At 36.3% G+C, this 27,325-nt stretch overlaps 1 protein-coding gene across 25 annotated transcripts in view; it reads right to left on the bottom strand.

Annotated features, from left to right (window-relative positions):
• The window catches only part of Rims2 (regulating synaptic membrane exocytosis 2), a 465,362-nt gene that overhangs the window by 111,451 nt on the left and 326,586 nt on the right, over nucleotides 1–27,325 (bottom strand). For 8 of the 25 annotated variants that reach the window (XM_036208697.1, XM_036208689.1, XM_036208687.1 and 5 more), the window contains one exon: nucleotides 11,048–11,148. The exons of 12 other annotated variants lie outside the window; for them this stretch is intronic. In XM_036208697.1, the coding sequence (XP_036064590.1) occupies nucleotides 11,048–11,148 (101 nt within the window). Of the gene's footprint in view, nucleotides 1–11,047; nucleotides 11,149–25,861; nucleotides 25,895–27,325 lie in introns of all 25 variants that reach the window. 5 more of the 25 variants (XM_036208684.1, XM_036208686.1, XM_036208700.1 and 2 more) reach the window with 1 other exon arrangement.

The raw sequence follows: 27,325 nt of genomic DNA, 5'->3' as shown, positions 1-27,325 counted from the left end.
CAAGAGAGGACAGAATAAAATGCCAGCTCTTAGTCTAAACTGACGGACCCACACATAGCAGACACACTCCATCAACTGGTGCTAGTGAGGGCCTCTCCAAAGCTCAGGTCAGAAACTTTTATGGTCTACTCAGAATTAAGAAATACTGAGAAACTAGAAAGACGAGCACGAGAGGGTAAACAGAGGGGTTGAAGACGGAGATGGGAAGAACATGTGGGACGTTGAAGGGGGAAGATGGCTAGTGGGGGTGAAAGGGCACAAGAGGGAGGCTAAGAAAAAGACAGCGGTAGAAAGATCAAGAAAAAATTAAATTTTAAATATGCCACAATGAAACTTAATACCCTGCTTACTAATTCTTAAAAATTTTTAAAAATATAAAGAAATCGGGCCTACCTACAAAAACTTATAGTCTTTTGTATCCATTTTTAAGCATTACATGGCTCATTACCTAACTTTTATACTTTATTAGAGAATATTTACATGCATTAATAAGATATGCGACACCCTAATAGACAAGCTTTATTAATCATATCCCAGGTGTGAAATGGCAAGCTAGCATCTCAAGTGTTGCTAAAGAAATAAGACATGAGAACACCAAGAGCAGGACCACAGTTGTGAGAATCTGAAGCAGGCAGGTACAGAAGAAATATGAGCAGAGTTATAAAGTAGGGCTTTATTTCAAATATCAGTACCTTGGAAGGTAAGAGAGAGATCACAGGTACTTGTATGTAGGAGAACTAAAGCTAAATAATAATCTGAAAACTACATGGTATTGAAAAAAACCAAACAAACCTAAAATGGCCCCAGAATCCCTCTGGCCCATTACATTCGAGCACATGGCAGATACAGGAGCACTGTGTTGGGAATCTGGAAGGCCGTTACTTTGAACTTTTGAACCTGTTAACATGAAAGAGGAGAAGTAACCTGGTCCCCAGAGGCTACTCTGGATGGAAGAGCAGCCACGCCTGCGCATCCAGAGCAGTAGACGCTACACAAAACTCCTTGTCTGTAATTTTCACTAGTATCTTAAATATTCTATTAGTTACATTTCATTTTTATTATTTATTTATTTTCGGCTTTTTAAGACAAGGTTTCATTGTGTGGTCCTGACTATCTTGGAACTCACTCTGTAGAGTTATGTTTTAAATACATATGTTTACTCACAATAGTGACTGCCTTCGAAACCTATAATACTGCAAATTTTATGAAAATTTAGAAAAGCAGTATAGAAGAATATAGATATTGGTATTCTAAAAATATAATATCTGGGAGAGGGTCCAGCCCATTGTGGGTGGTGCCATCCCTGGGCAGGTGGTCCTGGGTTCTATAAGAAAGCAGGCTGAGCAAGCCAGGAAAGCAAGTCAGTAAGCAGCTCCCCTCCATGTCTCTGCATCAGCTCCTGCCTCCAGGTTCCTGCTCTGCTTAAGTGCAAGCTCAATAAACCCTTTCCTCCCCAGCTTGCTTTTTGGTCATGGTGTTTTGTTGCAGCAATAGAAACCTTACTAAGACAGATGCTAAAAACTCACTTTCAAAACCTTTCCCAAAACAGGCTTAATATTTTAACTTGCTTTCAATATCTACATCCATGTTAACTCACAAAACTAAAAATAAATTAAAATAGAATATTCTATTGATTGCTGACTAGGGCCAAATCAAATGCCCACAGCTGGAGGAACTAGAAAGACAAGTGTGTTGCCCATTCTCAAAAGTGCATATTTTAGTTGGAAAGACAAGAAACAGGAGCTGTACAGTACACAGAACGAAACACGTATGACTATCGATCGGGTAAATTGTTTTTTTTTTTTTTTTGGAGGTAAAAGAGAATTGTTACTCCTTGTATTCTTAGACAACACAGGAACAAACTGTGCTTGTAACAACAGTGCTATTGTCCATAGGCTGACCCTTTTATCTGCAGGTAGCCAGAGACAATTTTATTTAAAATTCTTTCTTTTGTTTGTCTTTAGGAACATTATATTTACTAAAAAAAAAAAAAAAAAAGGAATTCCATTTTGGATGGCATTTTCTACTGTGCTACCAAAGTATAAGCTGCTGTTTCAGTTATTTGAGACAGGGTTTCTCTGTGTAGCTTTGGTGCCTGTCCTGGATCTCGCTCTGTAGACCAGGCTGGCCTCGAACTCACAGAGATCCCCCTTTCTCTGCCTCCCGAGAGCTGGGATAAAGGCGTGTGCCACCACTACCTGGCCAAACAACTTCTTCATAACAAATTATTCTTTTAACACTTCCTACCACTAAATGTGACTCTATGGCTGGAAGTAGAAATGAATGAATAATGGAAGAGAAAATAAATCTGTTTCTGAAAGTCAGTATGAAATTCAGGTTAAGAGAACCACACTGGAGTGTGATTTTACAGCTAAGAAAGATGCTTTTTAAAGTGAACTTTCAGAAACAAACTCAGAATATTTTCTAAGGATTTGAGAGGATAGTAGGGAAAACGGAAAAAAAAAGAGAAAGAAAAAAGTTACAAAATCAACCAAAATGCTCCAACCAATATAGCTTCAGTTAGCAGTGTTAAGATCATTACCCACATTGTAATGAAACATGCTTTGCATACTTCATGCAACCAGTTACATGTAGACCAGAAAAGGGCCTTGGATTTCCTGAACTGGAGAGGCTGTAAGCCACTATGAGGACACTGGGAACCAAACTAAGGTCTTCAAGGGCAGTACATGTTCTTGACCCTGAGACATCTCTCCAGCCCCTCAAGTGTTAATTTAAATGACCATTAGCTAATCTGCAGAGATTTGTTGTGGTCTGAGCTGAGTTGCTTCCAGATCAAATGAGGGAGTCAGTGTCTCAGAATGTGACTGCGCCAGAGGTCAGGGACTTTAAGAATTGACTAAGATAAAGGGAGGTCATTTGGCTGAGCCTAACCCATTCTGACCGGTGTCCTCATGGAGCCACGCTATCGTGACATGGCCACAGAGAAGAGACTGGGAGAACCCAAAGCCAACACTGATATGTTAAGGCGGGACCTCAGAAGGAAACAACACCTTTAACCTTAATTTTCAATTTCTAGCACCCCAAAAATGAGGAAATACACGTTCAGAGTTTAAGCTACTTAATCTATAGTGCTTAGTTAATAAATTAATATAACATGTTAAATAAAAGGAGAAATTAAAGCTAATTTTTTTCAAAAGAAAACCAAAGATAATTATATTATTAAAATACAAAATGTCTAACATTTCATTAAAATTATTTACTGTGAATATTTTATATGTATTTGCATGAAATGAAGATATGACCAGAAGTTGCTTCCATCAACTAAAACATCAAGGACAGAAATTCACTCGATCAGCTTTATGATGTGTGTGTTGTATGTTTACATATAAATCTAAATTAAGTGTAAACAAACATTTCTAGCTAACTATATCAGCAATAGATATTTGAAATAAAATTGAAGGATATACAGATCAACAGGAAAGAAAGATAATAATCTGACCAGACTCAGAAAAGCACAAGAACACTTAAATAAGTTTTTAGGTTTCTTAAAAACTGTAACTTACTTCAGTTTTCTCTTTTCTTGCTTTTATGATTGCCTTAAAGATAATTTTATCTATCTGTCCTAGACTTTTGAAGGCCACAAATAAAACCCGAATTCCAAGGGCTCACTAGAAACAGCAATTCTTTATTGTCCTCTACATTCATCACTATCACTACCATTGCTAGTGTTAGATTATGGCTAGATGATGCTGATCTTCACGGCCCCATCTCAACAGCTCTCTGTGTACACAGAGTAGATGATGCTGATCTTCACGGCCCCATCTCAACAGCTCTGTGTGTACACAGAGTAGATGATGCTGATCTTCATGGCCCCATCTCAACAGCTCTGTGTGTACACAGAGTAGATGATGCTGATCTTCACGGCCCCATCTCAACAGCTCTCTGTGTACACAGACTTAATTAGGAAAACAATTCTGTGCAGAATATGAGGTAACTCCCCTATGGCTGTAGAAAGGTAGAGGGAAACTATGCAGTTTACTTCTGGAGTTCCATTTAACACTACTGCTGTGGGATGTCTTTCTGTATGCTGTGAATATGTGTTACTCCCACTGGCTAATAAATCAAGCTGCACTGGCCTATGGCAGGGCAGGATGGAGCCAGGCAGGAAAATCCAAGAGAGACATGAAAGGAAAAAGGAGAGTAAGGGGAGATGCCAAACCACCCGTCCAAGGAGCAACATGTAATGGGATACAGGTAAAGTCACAGAATAAGTGGCAATACATAGATTAATAGTTATGGGTTGAGTTAAGTTATAAGAGCTAGCTAGTCGGAAGCCTTAGCCATGGACAGGACTGGAACTTCCAGCTACATGCTACACTGCAACCTACATTAAATCATAATCAACTGATGAAAATCAACTGAGGACTGATTTTCCCCAAACTGCCCATAAATCGGTATTTCTGTACACTGCTCTGGATGTGGCTGCTACCGTAGGTACTGATGACTCACATCAAGAAAAATAGATACATTCCCAATGACTTATCATCCCTTCTTCTACTTATTTCAAGGATAATAGAGGGTTTGGGGATTTAGCTCAGTGGTAGAGCGCTTGCCTAGCAAGCGCAAGGCACTGGGTTCGGTCCTCAGCTCTGGAAAAAAAAAGACAAAATAACAAAGATAATAGGAAAAATGATATCAATGTATACACAATATGTTTAGTTAGCTAAAAATTCTAGTCTGATGGATATTCAAGATAAATGGGAACAAGCTGTGAGGTGATGACTCATGCTTTTAATCCCAGCACTCAGGAAGCAGAGGCAGGCAGATCTATGTGAATTTGAGGCCAGCCTGGGCTACAGAGTGAGTTCCAGGAGGGGCTCCAAAGCTACACAGAGAAACCCTGTCTCAAAAAAAAAAAAAAAAAAAAAAAAAGATAAATGGGAACACTCCCTTTACAAAGATTATTAAAAAAAAAAAAACTAAGAAAAGGAAAAATAAGACAAAAAGATTTTCAAAATATGACTGAATCCTTTGTCTTCTCAATATATGACTGTCCTTTAAGCAATTTTTCAAATTTGACAATGGGAGTGAAGGCTTTCTTTATTAGGGCTAGTCACAGGACAGTACTGATAACTGCTGCCATTAGTAAGTACTAGCTGTAAAATCTCGTACTAGCTTTCTTCATAAATACACTTTTAAAGAACTAGCCACAGAGTGGAGTGCAAAAGTACACAGAAGGCAGTGGCTGGCTAAGGTGGAGGAGCAGAGAGGAAGCCATCTCTCCGGTGCACAGGGCACCGGCTGATATTTCCACTGCTTGGCAATCTATGGTGTGGTGGCAGCCATGACTCAGTGCCCAGTCTTTCTAGAGGCCGGCCAGCTGGCTTGGCAGAGAGAATTCTTCCAAGTACTGGAACTTTTATCTTTTGTGCCTCCCAAAGCAGTTCTACTGGTTTCGGGAAGTATGCTGGTAGTTTGCTGTGCAATCTGTTCAATGCAGGGTTTATGGAAATGAACACAATAACAAAGAAATTGCCAAGGCAAATAGATTTCAGAAATGGTGTGTTATGATGAAGAAATTGAGATGTGGCCTCAGAGTAGAGTAAGGTCAATAGGAATTCTAAAACTGTGACCCCTACTTCTGCTTATGAAAAAACAGACTGTTTACTGAGAGGAGAGAAGTTCATAACTTCCTAGTGGACATCACAATGGAATCCTGAGCACCTGAAAGCAGAAGCATTGCTGAGGGCGCCATGATGCCTGGTTCCCTGAGTACCAGACTGTCATGGTACTTGAGAATGGACGGGTGTTTCACAGCTCTCTCTCCAGTAGAAATAAAGCCTGGCTTACACTCACTGCACTGCTTGCTGTATAATGTCAGCAACTCAAACTTTTGGCTTAAGAAAAAACTTCCCAAACATTTTATTTCAGTTAGTGCTCTAAAACTCATATATAAATTCATTGTTCTATTTCTAAATCATATCTAAAATTCATACATTTTATACATCTTAATAATTTGTATAAGACTATTTAATCTGTATTTTAAATTCTGCCTTATATAAGTTTAATCTATGAGCTTTCAGATATATTTATAACCCTCACAATTAAGTTGTATTTGAAAATGTATACTATTAATTATAGGGACAATACATGTATATAATGCCAACTTTGACAGTATAATTTATCTCAGTAATTTTGTTTATAAATATTAGTCACCTGTTACAGTTGTCGCTTTTTATAATTTGCATGTCATTTTCAAGGTTCATAAATTCCCACCCTTTATATTATTTTTCTTTTATATTTTGGTTGCTTGAACCTATTAGAAAAGGAAGGGAACATTTAAGGGTATTTGTCCTATGTTAGATCCTTTCATTAGCTCAGTTATTTCATAAGTTTTATTTGGATCCACCACTTTCATTTGTACTGTCTATGAATATCTTTGATTATGTCACTATTAATAGAAAATTAACTAATAGCACCCACGTCATTACTGAGCATTTACTAAGTGCAAAGCTGTATCTTTTCATATCATCACACTGCCCAGTGAAGTTTCTCCCATCACACTATTAACAGATAAAGGGCCAAAGCCATCCGAACCATCCAAAAGAAGTCTGCCTGGCTCCACGCTGCACTTGAGAATTGCTTCCCCAATGGGCTGATGACACCCATGTGGTCACTCTTACCAACACCCACATGGGCACTCCTGACAAGCTTCCGTGATGTCCTCTCTCTGATATCACCATTCCTATGTTCTGAAAAGTCAATATAAAGGCTAGCACTGAATTTGCTTTCTCTGTTGAAAACAGTTGTGATAAAATAGAATAGTTTAATTTATTGTGACAATCTTGCAAATTGTCTAAAATATTTTATATTGTCTACTATGGTTCCATAAACTTTAATTTTATTTGTACTTAAAATTAAATATGTACCTGTATTGGTATCCATATTTTATTTAAGTGGATTTAATTTTAATGTGTTACTCATGTTTATGAGATGTGTGCACGAGTGTTTATCAAACTAGAAACTTAAGCAACAAGCGGCAAGACATACGTCAGCAGTGCCTGACAACTGGCACTACAATGGACGGAGAAAATAACCCTTCCTGTCTTTCACAGCATCGTTTCTGCTTCTAGAAAACCAACTCTCTGAATTCAATTAATAGAATAGACTTTTAGATCACAGGTTAAATGAACTGTAGGGTTTTGGTCTATATTTGAAAATATCACAATAATTTATGAATTATACTGCTTTTTAATTGTGTGTAGTCAAATCAGAAAATTGCAATGTAGGTGATATAATAGAAGAGAACAACGTGATTTTGGAGAAATTTTCCATAAAATGTCCTTTAAAAAACAACATTACAGAGAAATAATCTTTGAGGTCCATTGTACATTCTGTGCTAATGAGTTGTATGCTATTTTTGTAAAACAGTAAACAACAACAACAATTTTTTTTATTCAGTTGTTTTTTTTTTTCCTTTTTTGGTTTTTCAAGAGGGGGTTTTTCTGTGTAGTTTTGGTGCCTGTCCTGGATCTCACTCTATAGACCAGGCTGGCCTCGAACTCACAGAGATCCGCCTGCCTCTGCCTCCCAAGTGCTGGGATTAAAGGCGTGTGCCACCACTGCCTGGTTATTTAATTGTTTTTAAAATTATCCAAGATGCCAAATATAGCTAATTCAAAAATAAACATTTATATATTTAAATATTATATAATTTTTCATGGCATTTGATACTTAATTATGAATGATTATGCTAATTTATTATTATATTATATAAATCACAGGTCAACTATCATTTGTGCTGGTAAGTTTTACAGACAAATTACATGTTTCTGAGCCAATGAGAGAACATTGATTTTGAAGAAGAAAAGTAAGTTAATAAGTCACTGTCAAGAATGGAAAGGGTAAATGAATCACATTCAAGATGGGAGAATATTCAAAGCCTGAGAAGCACGTGGACTGCAATGCCATAGTCTTCTCTGAGGAAAATCCTTGAGAAAAACAGAAATCACATGTGCATATTCCTTTATAGTCTTATCCAAAATATCCCCTGCTTCCGGTTTCTGAGAATACATAAAATGTTTCTAGAAAGACTTGCTTAGCAGGATGCCTTTAAAGAGAACACTAAGGAGGGTTTGTTAGTACTGTGAGTTGATCAAGAGTTATTTAGAATGATCCATACTGAGGACTTGAGAAATCCGGAGAGGGGCCAACAAGGTCGACGCTAGGGATTTGAAAAGCTAGTCTCATGTTTAATACAATTTGACACAGAACTTCATGATACCATCGCCAACACTCCAGGATTATAGCTAAAAGTGTAGCAGGTGGTTTATATGCGTAAAGCTTTGGGTTTCCTGTCAGTTATCTGAAAACTGACAACCTGGGTTAGCTATAGCACCGTTTCCCGTGACTCAGTGGGTGACCGACGTGCATGTGCTAACCGCCTCTGCTTTCTAACGAAGCTCACCTAGCCTTTCTGTACTCTGTGTAGCCCAGTCTCTATTTTATACGGTGTTTTCTCCTCTCTCTACATTTTATAATACTAGATAACCTATTTTTATATTTTAGAACAGTAAATTATTTAACCTTTATTTCTAGCAGTAGATATCCCTGCTTTCTATATTTGGTGACAAGATACCAAAGCTTCTATTATTTTAAAGTAAAAAATCTAACTTTATATATTTTATAACAATTGACTACCTAATTTTCAATACTTTATTAATAGTTCCTTTATTAGATTAGTTTTTTTTGGGGGGGGAAACTGGATATAACATATTAAAATACATAATCCAATAGTAGTTTTTTAAAGTGGCACTTAAAGAAAATCAAAATAGGTAAATAAAGGCTGGAGGTGTGAGTGTCTCTTATTAAAAAGAAGACATGATTCTTAAAATTGTGATCTAAGAAGCTATTAATATGGAAACTAAAAACAACTTAATCTTGGCTGAAAAAACATACTCTGTAATTTTTCTTTGACCTTTAACAGAGAAAGGTTAACCTAGAAATGACTGGGAGACAGGGTACAAGTACAGTACCAAGTACAATTCCACATTTGGAAACAAGTGCAGCTGTACATTATCGACTGGATTATAGTTTGGAGTGAGCAGGGGCAGAATCCTAGCTCCACAAAAAGGAAGGCTGTGATTTTTGTTATGCTCTGTCCAACTCCATACAAGGTCTTACAAAATGTAAGGTAATTTACTCTCAAAATAAAAAATCCAATTTTCATTATTATTGATCCCTGGCTTCTAGCCAACTACTTCCTTTACAAAAACTAAATTTCAAAATTGCTTCATATTAGAGCAACAGTTTTAAAACTTTAGTCTATATCAGAATCATCTAATGGAGATTTCACAGGTGTGAAGAATGTACAGAATTGTATTTCTTTTTTTTTGTTTGTTTGTTTGGTTGGTTTTTCAAGACAGGGTTTCTCTGTGTAGCTTTGCGCCTTTCCTAGAACTCGGTAGCCCAGGCTGGCCTCGAACTCACAGAGATCCGCCTGCCTCTGCCTCCCGAGTGCTGGGATTAAAGGTGGGTGCCATCACCACCCAGCGAGAATTGTATTTCTAAAATGTCCCCAGGTGCCATGGATGTCAGTGCTCTGGGATTATACTTTGAAAATTATGAAATTATCTTGCTCAGTATAATTAGTTCTTTATTAGTACTCCAGCTTTTTCCAAACCTAAAATGTTTAATGTCAAAGGTTAAAAATCTGGGGCTTTAAACATTCAGTTACCAAAGAGTGGTGAGGACTTCAAATTTATGTTTTGGAATACAAAAACTCTTAGCCATACCTATAGCATCTCTTTGCTCCAAGACTCTGAAATAAACTTGTAAGGTATTTCAAATAAGAATCATTGCTACTGCTTCTAGAGGGCAGGCTGGCTGGCTGGCTCGCTCGCTCACTCATCTATCTATCATCTATCTATCTATCTATCTATCTACACATTTATTTACTCATTTATTTATTTATTTATTTGCTTGCTTACTTACTGTTTATGGTTTTGAAACAAGGACTCACTGCGTAGCTTTGTTTGCTTGTTTGTTTGTTTACTGTTTATGGTTTGAAACAAGGTCTCACTGCGTAGCTTTGGTTGGCCTGGAACTCACTTTGCAGACCTGGCTAGCCATGAACTCACAGAGGTGTCTGCCTCTGCTTCCTCAGTGCTGGGACTAGGACTTCTTTTTTATTATATGACTGATGCAGCTCATTCAATCAACTATGCTTTGCCTTTTCTGCCTTTGCTTGCTTCCTTGATTGATTTATTTTTTGTTTATTTATAAATAGCATTAATGATTGTGTCCAGGGCATCCTACCTTCTAGGCAAGTGTCCTACCAGTCAGGTGAGCCCCATCCCCTCACTGCCTGTTAGGATGCCACACTGCACACCTGGCTCATTACATCTTGAGCTACCTTTCCCTTACTTTGTCCTGGCTTTTGTTTTTCATGACACACTTTTCTAAAATGATGATATTATTGAGAATATTATATGTAATAATCACATTAGACACGATACTCAAGCTATACAATAATATGATCCTAAAATGCCTTTAAAAATATAAAGGCAATGAAGAGCAAGATAAATAATACTCTTAATTTTCTTCCTGTCTAGATCTCTTATCTCAACTTATACCCAGAAGATAATTTAAAAACATACTTGCTAAATCACCCCTTGAACCTTCTAAGCATATGTTTGCTCCCATAACTCAGTAATAAATCAGATTTACTTAAAATAACAAAGTAGTAAAACAGAAAAAGATGTACAAAAACACACAGGGTGACAATGGAGGATTTCCCTAAACATTTTTGAAGGGATGCAAATTTTAAAATAAAATAAAAAAATATAAAACCTTTGGTCTTTAGGTCTTTAACTTTATATGTTATATAATAATGTGTTTCTAATAAGGAGAAGTAGTATATCCCTAAGAGCTGGTACACAAACACATTATACATTTTAGCATTTAATATCACTGGGCCATTACATTATATGTTTGTGTCTGACTTATCTATATTCAGTCATTTAAAAGAATCTAGCAGCTTCATATGATTGCTATTTTACAACTTTTAAAAAGAAAATTGTCTTGCCTTCGAATGGTAATCTTGTTCCAGTCTGGGATCTGATCCGGCTACCTGTTTGTATTTGTTAATTTTCATTTGGCGATTTCTCTCCTCTATATCCATAGCACCTATCAAGTAGAAAAAAACCCATAAAATTAATGTTCAGTTCTTACTTCTAAATCCTAATCAGGATGTATAAAAGAAGAAATGTGAGGCTGATCTGTTGTTTTCACTTGAAGTAGGAGATATAAATTAAATGTAGTATTCTCTTTAATTTAAGTTAAACTATGCATATCAGTAAATAAAAGCATGACTATTAAACATAATAATTTCAATCTGAATAAAATATACTTGGATTAAAAGAGAAGACAACTAGATTAAAAAAAAAACACTGGCACATCTGTGTCCAGAAGAATATATTTGATAGTGCACAAATTTGGCATGAGAACTTTGGCTTTCAATTCATCATGTCAGTCTAATTGGTTTGCAACTGATTTCTAACTGTTTTCCAACGCAATTTAAAACTGTACTTTTAACTACTGTCATAAAATTAGGCTCCTTGTTAAAGCAAGTTTTCCTAGAATACATTATAAATCTAGTTATCAGAAATTTGAAATTTCTATAACTAAAATTAAAAAATGTTTATGGAATACACTTTTGATGATACCATGCTGGTAAGTATACAAAATACTACTGAAATCAACTAAAAGTAGAACATGAAAAATGAATGATAAGCCTATTATAAAAAGGAAACGTGTCTCAGTAACTATTACTATCTCAAAATAATCAATTTTAGATGGGTTTTTAAACTCTGATTTGATTTTAAAAAATTAATTTAACCAACCCTACCAAATATAAAAGGAATATACTAAAAGTGTATGATTTCCATAAAGAGAATTTATGGGAAGATTATTTTTTTCTTAAACATTTACAATGAAAAGCACCAAAGAGGAAATGAGTTCAATGGACTCACTGGAGGCTACAGGAACACTGTCATGTAACTTTATAAGCACTATGCATGTGGACACAAATATAAACACACAAACACATACATACCCTTTGCTCAAGATCATAACTTTAAAGCTGAAGTAGAGATATATAGACAAAAATGTACCCATCAAAATAAGCATCTAATACTTACCTGATCTAAAAAAATATTAATATAAACGGGACTGAAAATATCGCAACATTATTAGCAGTTACTGAATCCTCTCCTCAGTGTTTTAATCATTTTAAATACTACTTATGCTCTGTAAAAATTTCATTATATATCAGATAAGTCTTGCTAATAACAAATTTTAAGTGAAGTCTTGGAAACACAATTTTCTAGAAAGATTAACAAATTATTGGGTAAAAGTATGCATAAAGAATTAAATTATATGACCTCTAAATCTGTCATCAAATTGCTGTTGTGCTATGAGACAGGTTTAGGTGGACCTCAAACTCGCGTCTCAGACTCCTAGGTGATGGGATTAGTCCTGTTTTTATGCCATCAAACTTAGACCAATTATTCAGTAAGTAGTCAAAAAACTCTTAGAATAGTCATGTTTTAGTAACAGTTTAACTGACTCCACATTAAATTTAAGATTGCAGAATAAACTGAATGATATATTAAAACATATGAATACCTGTGATGTGATCTCTAGTCAAGTATAACACCTGTTAGTCCATTAAACAACACCAGTGAAATTGTTCATTGCTCAAGAACTACTCAGACATAAAACAAATTTATTTCACAACAGCAAAAGAATAAAATTAGCCCTGGATGAAAAAATATGTGTAGTGAAAATAGGGTATTAGCTAAACATTGTTTGGGAAAAGTCTTTAAAATTTCATTTTGCTATCATAATAGTAAAACAGAATGTTAAATACAAATAATACCAATTGACAAGAAAATTTAAGCACACATAGACACAGATAAAAAATGTATAAACATAAACATAAATATTTTCCAATACTTAGACTTTTTGGTATGGAAAACTTCTATGACAGCTACATGTAGTCCTGAATACTAGAGAGTAATGTGCCAACAGGGAGGAAGGGCAAACTTCTCATATAAAGACAATAATATACACTGTAGGTTTGTGGGTGTGGGTGTGTATGCGCAAGAAAACCACTTGGTCCTGTAGTGGAGTCCTCGTTTGTGTGAGTGCATGAGTGTGTGTGCATGTCTAGATCACAGGACCAGTTCAGGGGACACTGTACACCCTGCACTTTTGAGATAGAATCTCTCACTGGCCTGAACTCATCCATTAAGTTAGGCTGCCAGGCCAGTGGACCCCAGAGATCTGCCTGCCTCTGGCTGCACAGTGATAGGGATACCCACAGAGTATTCCTGGCTTTTCTCCTTTAACCTGGTGGCAGGTATGGAACCCAGAGCCTCACGCCCTCAGAGCAAGCAGTTTACTACAGGATCTCTCTCTTCAGTCCTGACTAGCAGATTATTTTGCTGGTGTGCAAACTTTCACTTGGCTGCCAGTCTGCCGGGCCCCGAAGAAAGCAGCCATAGGCAATACTTACACAAATGACTGTGTCTGTGTTCTTGTAGCAAACCCATAGTGAACAACATACGAAATGTGAGAAAATGAGAACATGTCCTCTAAAATCGAGGGGAACACTGTCCATTTTCATCAGTCCTATCTAATACATCAAATAAACATCAGTGAAGTATTAAACAGAATCATTAGGCAAGAGAAAGAAACAGAACACAGCAAAAAGAGCCATCTATCTCTCTTTGCGGATTGTGTGATACTGCCTGTGAGAAACCAGCAAGACTCCTGCAAGACTCTCAGAACTGATAAGCCCAGCAAAGCAACAAGAAACAAAAATCAACAGAAAATGAATAGATTTTCTATGTAACAATTACATTTGCAATAGCATTAAGAAATTAAAATTGAATACCTAGGGATGAAAATATCAAGGAAATGAAAGGGTGCTACAATCTATAATATGAAAAAACTTCCCATGTTTTTGTATTGGGAGAATTAGTACTATTAAAATAGCCATAGCACCAAAAACAAAAACCCTGCAAATTCAATGCAGTCCCCAAGAAAATACCACTGGAATGCTTCACAGAGCGAGAAAGTAAACAAAAAAGCAAACAAACAAAAAATCGAAATTCAACTGTAAGTAAAAAAACAAAAAAACAAAAAAAAAAAAAACAAAAAAAAAACACCTCAAAATTCATCAAAGCAAGCACAAGCAAGAAAACCAACGGCGAATGCATGAAAATATCTGATTTCAAAATGCACTCATGATTAATAGAGATAGCTTAACTACTTGATAAATATAGACACAGAAACCCATGGAGTAGGAAACTCAGAACTAAATGAATGCAGCAGCAGCTGAGTCTTGACAAGATCCCCAAAATACACACCAGACAAACAAACAGTACTGAGCAAACTGGACATTCACATGGAGATTGAAACAAAACCCATACCTCTCAAATTTTATAAATACCAGCGGAAAATGCATCATGGACCTCTATGAAAGACTTGAAACTAATAGTTGAAAAAAACAAGAGAACTCGTCAAGATTATAGCAAGGATTTCCTGAATAGGACTCCAATATCCTAGGGAACAAAATCAAGAATTTAAATATTGGATTATAGAAACTTTCCAACTTCTTCACAGCAAACAATCAATAGAATGAACAGACAACTTAATTGTCTTTGCCAGATATTTGTCTAACAGCATTAACGCACAGAATGCACAAAGAAATGAATAAACTTCCTTAAAGATTTGTTTCTGATCATGTGCATATCTGTGTGCATGTCTGTGCATGGAAAAACAAGTGCCCAGGGACAGCAGGAGTGAGCATCACATCCCCTAGAGCTGGAGTTACAACTGGTTGTGGGTTCTGTGCCATGTGTCAATTTCTCTAATATACTTTTAACAACAAAGAAGAGTAATCAATCAAAAATGGGAAAATGATCTGAATAAACATTTTTTTAAAAAGGACAAATGAAAAAGCAAAAATAAAAATATAAGTGGCTAATTAATAAATGAAGAATGCTTACAATTTAGCCACCAGAAACATAAAAATCATAACTACACTGAAATTCTTTTCATAACAGAGAGAATGGCTGTTACATTATTGTTATTATTTTTTTTTAAAGGAGAGGGTAAGAAATCCTGGTGAGCTGGGCAGTGCTGGCACACAACTTTAATTCTAGCACAGAGGAGGCAGAGGCAGGTGGATCTCTGTGAGTTCGAGGCCAGCCTGGGCTACAGAGTGAGTTCCAGGAAAGGCGCCAAAGCTACACAGAGAAACCCTGTCTCGAAAAAAAAATGCTGAAGACATCAGCAGAAAGGAATCCTAACACATAATTGGTGGGAAAGTAAGTTAACACTGCCACTATGGAAAATAATATATGAGCTATTTTTAAAAACAAAACAAAACAACACCAAAACCCCAAGGTAAGTAGAATATGACTCAGTTACACTACTGGTGGGTATTCAGTTGAAGGAAATGAGGCTCAAACATAAAATTTACTGTGTCCCATTAGGCAAGTTGTCGAATTAAAGTGGGAACCTTGTCAACAATAATAAAAAAAAAAACATGGGACATATACATAATAGCATATATTCAGTGAAAAAAATGAATGTCATTTATAGAAAATGGATGGGAGGATATTATGTTAAACAAAATATATTACATAATCTGGGTCCCAGAAAAACAAGTATCACGTGATTTCTTTCATCAATGAAGCTTAAAGAAAAACAAAAATTAAAAAAAATAAATAAAGATGATCCAAAAGAGGAGGGCCTATAAAGGAAGGAAAAAGTAATTAGAGAGAGAGAAGAGAAAGGAAAAGAAAAGGGGCAGATGGGAGTGAGGAGATGGTCAAAGCCAGGGGCAAAATGAACTAATCTGCATAACTAACAACATTTATGACTTAAAAACCTTACATTTATAAAACAAGTATGGTACAAGATTCAGGTCTTGGCATATTGGTTTAATTTTTCATAAAAAAGGTCCTTTCTCATTAGTAATGATCAAAAAATTGTAAAGGATCTGAGCTGGGAGGATAGCTTAATTGGTTACATGCTTGACTTGCAAGCAGGTGGACCCGAGTTCCATGCACAGAATTCAGCTCAGAAAGAAATCTATGCATGATGATGCACACTGACAATTCCAGTGTTGGGGAAGTAAAGACGGGTGAACACCTCGGACTCGATGGCCAGCCAGCTTAATTTAGTAGGTTCCAGGCCAATGAGCAACTCTGGGTTGAAAAATGAGGTGGATGAAACCTGAGGAGCAACAACCAAGGCTAGCCTCTGATGTTCACACAGATGCACACATGTGCATGTGACTACACATATATACACACAAACTATATGATTAAACTTATGTATCATTATTTATATTTAACTGATCACTACAACCCTTAAGAATAATACTAATCTACACTCACTTTATTTAACTATAGCTACCAAATTTCCAATCTCCAGGTTAACTCTTCCTTCCAGACAATCACCACTTATAGAATGTATCCAAGAAAAATTCCTGATTCTAGCCACAAACAATAAATCTCAATGGATCACATTAGCTAACATGCTTGAATAAATAACCCCTCAAAGAGTAACTTTGAAATCTTCTAGGAGAAAACGCCATGGGACAAATGAACACCATACCATAATCAATATGCCTTATATGAAGTCTTGGACAGGAAGAGTCGCTGATAAAGAAACTCACCATAAAGAATTCCCCACTGTCAGGTTTCAAACTGGACAAAAGGCTGAGGTGCCTATTTACTATATCTAAGAGGACCTTGGCCTCCAGCTTCTCCCAGCTTCCCTCAGTCTCTATCTGTTACTGTTACGGCCCTCTTGGCTGGCATACCCCACCCCCTACTGTTGTGGGATGTTCTGTATGCTGTGAATGTGTTGCTCTGATTAGTTGATAAATAAAATGCTGATTGGCCAGTAGCCAGGCAGGAAGTATAGGTGGGATAAGCAGAGAAGGAGAATTCTGGGAAGAGAAAGGCTGAGTCAGGAGAAGCCAGCCCACCATCCAGGGAGCAGCATGTAATGGCACACAGGTAAAGCCATGGAAAACGTGGAGACATACAGATTAACATAAATGGGCTGAGTTTAAGTGTAAGGGCTAGTCAGTAGTTAGCCTGAGCTAAGGGCCAAGGAGTTTTAATTAATATTAAGCCTCTTTGTGATTATTTTATAAAAGGCTGCGGGATTATGGGTGAGAGATTTGTCGTGACCACAGGCCAGGGGGGATACAAAAAAACTTCAGCTACACCCTACCCTAAACTTCTCCAGCCAAGGGGCTGGGCTGGCCTTACCCCAGCCGCCCTACCCTATATGACCCACCCATTTTGTTCTCTGGACTCTATTTTTTGGGCCTCCTGGCTGCTGTACCCGGTTCCCCTCTCTCCCCTTGCCACCATCCTCACATGGCTCAGGGTCCTGTGCACTACCCACTCTCCCCACTCTCCTGATGTCCATCTCTGCCTATTCTCCCTTTTATCTGTAACAAACTTTCTCCTCCATCATACTTAGGTGTAGTCATGCCCTTTCCTTTCTTTTTATTTCTTTTTTTTTCATTTACCCACCACCAAATAAATTTTTCTTTGTTGGACTTTTACACAGTTAAAGGAAAGTAATCCAGAAATAATATTTTTGTTTCATCCAAATTTAACCTTTTTTCCCCCTTCCTCTTCTTGGAATGAAAAACAATTTATAAGATGAAGGCAAATGGAAAGAGAACTGACTGGATGAAGAATGGACCTTAAAGTTATATACAGATGAGTAAAGATAGGTCAATCGAGACAGTGATACTAGATAGCTTTGTCTTGTTTTGTTTGAGAGAGGCTCCTACAACACAGCTCCAAGTGGACTGAACACAGTCCTCTGCTGCAGCCTCTTGTGAGTTATTATTCTAGTAATCTGCTTTCAGACGCATCTCTGCTCATTTTACAAAAGCAAACCAAGACACAGGAAATTTCTGTTTCGGTTTGCCTCTGTAACACGGCAGGTAACTAACACAGCATATGCAAATGTCTGAGCAGTTCAAATATTAAGACTTGTTAACAATGTTAATACTGACTGTATTATAACAAATGCAAACAAAATAGTTCCCCCAATTATTGTGATATGATTATTGTTCATATTGGTTTCCTTTATATTTTGGTTTCAACATTTTAAGAGTCTTATAAGCTTTTAGTTATAAAATGAAATTATATTAGCCAAGGCTTTAAATCATAATTTAAATCAATAATGATAATACTATCTCAAACAAAAGACATATAAGAGAAGATAAACATGTGGGGGTTTGAATTGAGAAAACATGTAGAGAAAAGAAAATATTTGCTACTTAAATTAAGGACACATTGTTAAATTAAATGATAGTAAACACTAAATGTGATGCTTCCAATGCAGTAACACTTTTTTTCCAAAAATACATGTTGACCTCCTAAAACATAATCATATATTTGGGTCATGAGCTGGGTTAAAGCTAGTAACATTTATGCAGCAATACGTAAATAAGGAGAGGTTTAGGGGGTGTAGACACTAATTTTGATTCACAACATACACAAAAAAAAATAAAATTCATATATTTTATTCATAGTGTCTAAATAAACATTTCACTCACTGGTATTCAAATTTGTAATCAAACTTTGGATTGTCATTAGTTGGAAAGTGATTTACAACAGCAAAAGGAGATATTTACAAGTATGGGGTTTGAACCCTACTCATGTCCACCAACCCACTTGTGCCTCTTTTCCCAAGCCGCTAAGTGGTCAAAGATATAAGAACTGCAAAGAAGAACATCATGCTGTTTAACCCCACTTCAGACACTGAAGGAGTGATCCACAAACAGGGAAATCTAAAAAATGGATAGTAATAATGAGGGAAAAACTCAGTTGAGGTCACTCTTAAGAGAGAGAAATTGGAGAACGAGATGACTAGGTATCAGGGCAGCTAACTTCATCTGGATGGAATATAACCTCCCAGTAGCTCCCATATGAATACAAGTTACACCGAGGAACCTAAAGAAAGCTTGAAAGTAGATTGAAGTGGTCTTACTTATAATCTCTACATTCTTGTCTTAGTCTCATCTCAACCCTCTAGTCTGTATTCTCTATGTCATCCTTTGCATGTTGGACCCATTTTTGGCTTTAAAATGTGTCACAGGTATTCTGTAAGGTTAAGAGTGTGTTGGGATGGGAAACAGGACTATTTCATTCTAAAATCCTCAGACAGCTTAGGTATTTATCTGGTCAAGATGGTACACAAGAGAGACCTGTAAGCTTTAGCAACTGTCTCAACATCTAGAGGCCTACTGAAGGAATGTTTTATAAACATTCCTTGAAAAAATGGATTGCAGGATGTTAAATCTAACAGCCCTAGATTAAGAATTTTATGAATAATTTTTCTCTTATGTAAGTCAACTATGTTGTATTATAAAGTTAATACACCATATGGTAACTAGGGAGTAACTTTAATGCAACATAATGAAGCATGTTGATCATATGGTTACTTTAAGATGAATTTTTAAGACTTTATTATATTTTTATTCCTGTATTAATAGACATCGTTTAGACATTAAATCTAGAATTGATTAGAACTATACAAAAATGTGTGGTTTTGATCTATAATAATATTAAGAGGAAGCTTTAAACAGTTGAGGAACTCATGTTTTAAATAATATTATATTTTGGCAATATGTTTAGGAATTTATGACAAAATCTCTCCAACCTTATGATTATTATCCTTTGGTTACACAGTTAAGAGCTAAAAATTCAGGACAATTTAGTTATGCCAAGACCCAAATTTCTGTTATTATTAAAACAACTCATCTCCTACATGAGAAAATGAGTTGTTCCTACTTTTTTGCTTATTTTCCTTCTCCATGGTAGTGTTTTGTTTTGGTTTTTGGAATTTCTAGGTTTACTCTTGAAATGGAAAGTATTCCATCTTAGCTGGCAATTATTTTATTCTGTTAAATGAAAGTACAAATGTGTGCATGCAAACACATACATACAAATACACACATTTTAATTTTAGAATTTTCTCTTTAAACAATCCCGGGAATGTCCATTATTCAAACATCTTACTTGCTAGTTGGTTAGAGATTACTGATGTATTAAATGCAGTGTCAAAATGGTAATGCAAAATCTGACTTTGCTAAAAATAAAGTAAAAAGTAGATATATTTTTCTGAAAAATAACCTTTTGCACAATTTGAGCTTGATTATGAAAAGTACTTTCAAGTTCCTTCAAATTATAAACATGATGTGGGGAGTAGGGGAACCTGGGGGAGCGGGAGAAGCGGGAGGGGAACTGTGGTTGGTATATAAACTGAAAATCAATTTTAAATAAAATAACATGTAATAAAAGGGAAAAAACTACAAAAGTGATGTTTCTAAAACAATACAACTCTTAATATTTAAATGACAACAAATCTAAGGTTGTACATATATGATTTAGACAATGCCTCATTAAATGATATAATTTTCATATTACAAATATCTTTGTGAATCTATTATATGTGAATTTAATACTAAAAAGGTTAAAAGCAGTATTTTTTCTTTTTTAAAATTTTATTGGATTTATTTATTCATTCATTCATTTATTTATTCATTCATTCATTCATTTATTTATCTTGTTAGTTAGTTCCATGGGGGTAGGAGGGATGTACAAAAGCTACTGTATGCTGTGGAGGTCAGAGACAAATTGTTGGGGGTTGGGTTTTCTCCTCTCACGTGGGTCCTGGATATGGGACACAAATCATCTGGCTTGGTGGCAATCCACTAAACCGTCTCACAAAACCCCCCACCAAAAGGTCCTAATTATTTTTAAGCTTCTGGAATTATTTTGATCATACTAATTTTACTATTATTCTCATCGTTGGTTAAAGCGGCGCTGCTTCTGGCCTGTCGCCGCCCTCAGCGGCCATGCTGATGGAGCAAGAGTGCCTTAGTTAACTGTTTAGAGCTTTATTGAGAGGGAGGGAGGGAGGGAGGGAGGGAGGGAGGGAGGGAGAGAGAGAGAGAACCAGAGAGACAGAGAGACAGAGAGACCACGCTGAGGGAAGAGAGCTGAAAGAGAAAAGGGAAGGACACAGAGGGCCCGCCCGCTTTTAGGCTGGGCCACATCCTAGGCTAATGACATAATTAAGGACAGAACCCTTACACTCATAATCATATTTTTATATTTTGAAAAGAAAATATCATGCTTCAATTAATATTCTTTTTGGATTATGATTTAAATGTTTTTCATATTTACCTATCCCTGACTTTCTTGTTTAAGGAAATGTCTATACATAACTTCCACTAAACTTTTCTATTAAAGCTTTTCAAGTAACTTAGGTCTCAAGGTTCTTAATACTTTCTCTAAGCTCTAGCAAATGTCTTTTCCCAACACGCTGTGTTTTTATTTAAGATTTTGATATGTTTAGTGACCACACTACAGTCAGTTCTCTCGTTTCTTTGATGGTAGTTTTTAAGAGGATGTTCTTCTTTTTTAGATTGATAAACTTTTATTCTCCTATGAATACATATAAATCTGGGCCAAGGGTTGTAGAACAGTGGTATAACATGTGCTCAGGATGTGTGAGGTCATGAGTTTAATACCCAGGAACCCCATCCTCAAATAGAATCATTCTGTTAAACTAGCTGGAGTTCATTACGAAAACTAAGTAGTGTTTGGGAGCCAGCCCAAGCTCACCTTCCTAGCGAGTGGACTAGAATTACATCTACGTGACTTCACTGCTGCTCTATCCTACTCAGACATTGTTTCAGAAATGAGAAAGCTCAGGAATGCAAGGATTGAAGCTGTGATTCAGTCTTATGTGACTAGTACATTCTACACTAGCAACTACAAACTAATACACCTGTGACACATATAATACGTATTATATATTATAACGATATACAAATAATAGATAGCAAATGTAAATAATAATAAAATAAGTAATAATAAAAATATATAAAGCAAAAATAATTCTATATAACAGAAAGAATGCATCCATATATTTTCCCACATATTTGGGGTTGAGCTCTTATTAGGTTATAGTGACAAAGAAAATAAACTTCAACATCACTAGAGATATGAGTCTAGGCTAATGAAGTTACTAACCTTTTACTGGTTAACACTTCAGTGAGCTTTAGAAAAGCATTAACCCATCTCACTTTTCCTACTGCTGACATCCACCATAAACTGCTAGTCACAAAACTTGCTAACAGCATTCCCAGTATCAGACCCAGTGCTTGGCTCCTCCTCTGCTGATCCTTCTTTTGTTCATGGCTTTGGACAGAACACACTCATCTTCACTTACCCCACGTTTACTCTGAGTTTGTTGAATCTAATACAATGAGGTTAGTACAGACCAAGACCTTGTTTGCAGCGTTATGACTGCAACAGAGTCAGAGAGCCCACACTTCACCAGGACAGACCTATCTCCCCACCACAGGGATGCCAAGAGAGACTTCAGATTACATTTTACCTAATAACAAAACCTGTTTTCTTTTTTTTAATTTATTTTTTAAAATTATATTTGTGTATTAATTTTACACATCAGCCATGGGTTCCCCTGTCCTGCCCCCTTCTGCCCCACCCCCACTATTCCCCCCATCCCCTCCCCTCCATTCCCATCTCCTCCAGGGACAAGACTCCCCTGGGGATTCATTTAAACCTGGTGGATTCAGTACAGGCAGGTCCAGTCCCCTCTTTCCAGGCTGAGCAAAGTGTCCCTGTGTAAGCCCAAGGTTCCAAACAGCCAGTTCATGCACTAAGGACAGGTCTGGGTCCCACTGCCTGGGTGCCTCCCAAGCAGTTCAAGCTATTCAATTGTCTCACTTATCCAGAGGGCCTGATCCAGCTGGGGGCTCCACAGTCTTTGGTTCATAATTCATGTGTTTCCATTAGTTTGGCTATTTGTCCCTGTGCTTTTTGCAATCTTGGTCTCAACAATTCACGCTCTTATAGTCCCTCCTCTTTCTTGACAATTGGACTCCTGGAGCTCCACCTGGGGCCTGGCCAAGGATCTATGCAACCACTTCCATCAGTTATTGGATGAGAGTTCCAGCTCGACTGTTATGGTGTTTGGCCATCTGATCACCAGACTACATCAGATCAGGCTTTCTCTAGACCATTGCCAGCAGTCTACAGAGGATGTATCATTGTGGATTTCTAGGGACCTCTCCAACACTCTGCCTATTCCTGTTTTCATGTGGTCATCATTTATCATGGTCTGTTATTCCTTGTTCTCCCTTTCTGTTTTTTGATCCAGCTGGGATCTCCGGCTCCCCTAAGCTCTCTTTCCCTCAAACCTTGCCCTTCATTACTCCCACTGTTGTCCAGGTTGTTCATGTAGATCTCATCCATTTCTCTGTCATTGGGTGATCCCTGGGTCTTTCCTAGTGTCCCATTTTCTAGGTAGCCTCCCTGGAGTTGTGTAGCAGTCTAGTCATCTTTGTTTTACATCTAGTATCCTCCTATGAGTGAGTACATACCATGTTTGTCCTTCTGAGTCTGGGTTACCTCACTCAGGATGATTTTTTCTAGATCCATCCATTGGCCTGCAAACCTCATGATGTCATTGTTTTTCTCTGCTGAGTAGTACTCCCTTGTATATATGTACCATATTTTCTTTATCCATTCTTCAGTTGAAGGGCATCTAGGTTGTTTCCAGGTTCTGGCTATTACAAACAATGCTGCTATGAACATAGCTGAGCAAATGCCCTTGTGGTATGATTGAGCATTCCTTGGGTATATGCCCAAGAGTGCTACAGCTGGGTCTTGGGGGAGATGGCTTCCCAATTTTCTAAGGAAGTGCCATATTGATTTCCAAAGTGGCTGTACAAGCTTGCATTCCCACCAGCAGTGGAGGAGAGTTCCCCTTGCTCCACATCCTCTCAGCATAAGCTGTCTTCTTAAATAATCCAATCTGTTTGATTTAAAAACTATGACCTTCACTCTAAAGCTCCGTACTTTAATTAGGGGCATTCGTACCTTTCCTGGTGGACTCTGACGTGTCATTCCTGTCACTAAAGTGCAGAGCAGCCTCGGGCTCTCAACAGAGGCCCTTTCTCCCTTACCCAGAATGATGGAAAGCTGACCCTATCATACTAGCTGCTAGAAAGTTGTTCAAAGCTTACACAACATCACACACACACAGACACACGGGGACACACACACACACACACACACACACACACACACATGGACACACAGACACACACACACACGCACATACTCACACACTATAGTATGAGTGGGTAAGAGAGACAGGGCCCCCAAACAACCATGCCCTTATTTTCCAGGCCTGCATTTCTGCTTCTCGTTTACTTTTCTAATCCCATGTAAATCTCTTTTATGTTCATTCAATTCCAAAGCAAATTTCACACATCTCTTCATCCATCATGGACCCTCAGTAACTTCAATCACCTATGTACATTTCTAGCATTAAAATACATTTGCCTTCCCAACTGCCATCTATGTTCTACCTCAGAAACCCATTCCTGCGACCAAACTTGCTCTCTTTATGTTATCTGTAAATGTCTAACACAAAAAATTAAATAACAGATTAAGCTCTGATAACAATCTCCTCTTAGATTTGTCTTCAGTATCATATTAAATTAGTTATTTCACCAAATCTTTTCTCATTCAGAAATTTTTAAAAACCTGCATTTACCTATGACCTCCCCTGCTCATTTCCCAGCACATGACTTCAACTGGCCTCGTCATGAACCCTACATCTCTCCTCCTTTTCCACTTTCTTTTGTAACTCTTCGTCAGTGCATCTTGGATCCAAATAATTATATCAGAGCTGTGGCAATCACCATTTAAGGGAAACAATGTCATCATGAATATAGGATCTCTGTGTGTCGTCTTGGTGGGCGTCTTCTTCCAAGCCCCAAGTTAGCTGTTCTTTATAACTTCTCTACAGCACCAACATTGTTTCCCTGTTTCCATATCAATTTGAAACATCCTTTATAGAAATAACCAACATTTTCTAACTTTTAATATACAATATGATATAACAAGTATTGTTTGAACTAACCCCAATTCTGACAGACATGATCATATCATTTTTTGTGATTCTCATATAATAATAGTGTCTATAATTAATTATTGCAGTTTTTGTTAGACAAGCTCTGATTTTGCTTGCCTTGATCTTTCCAACATCCAGTATGGTACTACAAGTGTTTGTTAATGAAAAACATTCGTTGAATGTTTTTCTTCCACGAAACCCTTTATGTAAATCTGTTTAAAACTGATTTTATTTGAATTTGTAACTTTTTTGAACATACTGTTCAAACCATCCATACTGGCACATTTACATATTATCCTCATCTATTAATTACTAAGTAGTAGGAATAAGTAAATAAATTCAATAAACTTTCTTCATGGCCTATGTTAGATCTTTGGCATCTTCATATCCTAGAACAATAATGGTCATGATATAATGAAAAAGCTTTTTTCAAGTTATGTAAAAGTGGAACAAATCAAGTTTTAAGGTTAAAATAAGTTTGAGAGTAAATTATGTTAACTTAGTAATTTAATCTAGCTGACTTTATCCCATAAATACTCACATGTATACATATACACATGTATGTATCTTTTACATCTGACTATTTTTCTAGTTACAGAACAACAACATATACACATGAAATTCACTATTTTACTTTTATCCATCAAACTGAAGAAGATGCTGTAAAAGTTGGAATATAAATACTTTTAAAACCTGAAAAATTAAATATTTTCATATATTAGAAAGTGAAAATTTATGAAATGAGTAAAAAAAATAGTAAGATGTTTCCAGGATAAGTTAGATTATATGAAAAGAAAACTGAAGAAAATCAGTAGGAGAGACAGACCTGTATATCTTTTCCTTGTGGAATCCACTTCTTCTGTGGTCACAGCATATAATGAACAGACATAGACAAAGGAGATGGGTGTGAGTGGATAAACTCAAAGGTAACTGACACTGGAGGGAAGAGCCCCAAGTCATTGAGAGAAATCCTGTGTAGTTGTAGGGAAGATAACAGTCAAATGCAAAGCATTAAAAAAAGGCAAGAATTGATGGCAAAGTAGTTAAGTAGCTATAGGTTAGCAGAATGTGAAAAATAAAGTTAGTGCATAGAAGAGGATCTAAAAGTTTAGTTATATAAGTACAGCCGATCTTGAATACTGACACTGAAGAAAAATACCATTAGTAAAAACAATATTATTTATGTGTCCACATTTTTTAGACATTGCTGAGTCAAATTAAAACCTGTGAAAATGCCTTCAATATTTAAGTATCTAAAGAAAGAATTTGAGTTATGTCATTAAAAAGAGCTGTATCCACCCAAAACTGTGATGTTTCTCCAATTAATCAGGAAAAAGTTTGTCTATCCAGCCAATATCTCATTAAATATTCTACTCTAGTGAAATATTTAAATGAAAAATTACAAAATAACAAAGTACAACATAACTCATTATAAGAACAGTAGATGAAATATAAGGTTGTAGTTTATCACTGAACATTAAAATTGTCATTAATTTTGAGAAATTTCATTTGACTATATTACTTTATAATAACTACTTATTCAGAAAATTCTTACAAATATCACATTATAGATTGTTCCTACAGTTTCTTCTAACATTTACCCTTGCAAATCACTATTAACTAGAATAGATAAGGCACACATTTAAGAAATAATTCTTTTCTAACTACTACCTGAGAAGTTGAAAACTTATTGGTTTATACAGCAATTTGAAATCAAGAAAAAAGTCAATTAAACTAAGCTTTCAAAGAAAATCTTTCAGCATATTGATGAGGTAGTTTTAGTACATCTAGCACAGTGAAAGAACAACACAAAGTCATAATCTCCTGTTGAAATCAAATCCTCTTTCCTGAATACAATCACAGACTTCTTAAATACCACACTCTGTTCTAGATAAATTGAATTATGAATTTTGAGTGACTTGTGAAGGAAAAAACATATTGGAATACAAATATATTAGAGTTTTAAGTCCTGAGGTAATTAATTATTAAAACAAATGCTTCTTTTCATGGATGGCAAGAAATAAAATCTTTCTATTACAAGAAAAGTACTAAAAAGTCTTAGAAAAGGAGAAAGAGAAATAACTGAAAAAAGAACGACATTTGATACCTACCAATGTTCTCTTTATTGTCTAAGCATATTTTCATGTATAAAATCAGACACTCCTCACAATTGTATTTCAAACTAGAGGCCCCTAATATGATTGAACACAAGAAAAAACCAATCTGTGCCCTTCTGAAACATACCTATGTACATGTATGTCAAAGAGCTGCAAGCCGTATGCCCCTTTCC

The sequence above is a fragment of the Onychomys torridus genome, chromosome 16 (genome assembly GCF_903995425.1).
Source record: "Onychomys torridus chromosome 16, mOncTor1.1, whole genome shotgun sequence".
NCBI lineage: Eukaryota > Metazoa > Chordata > Mammalia > Rodentia > Cricetidae > Onychomys > Onychomys torridus.
Note: the sequence above shows the minus strand (reverse complement) of the source record. Positions and strands in the feature narration are given on the sequence as shown.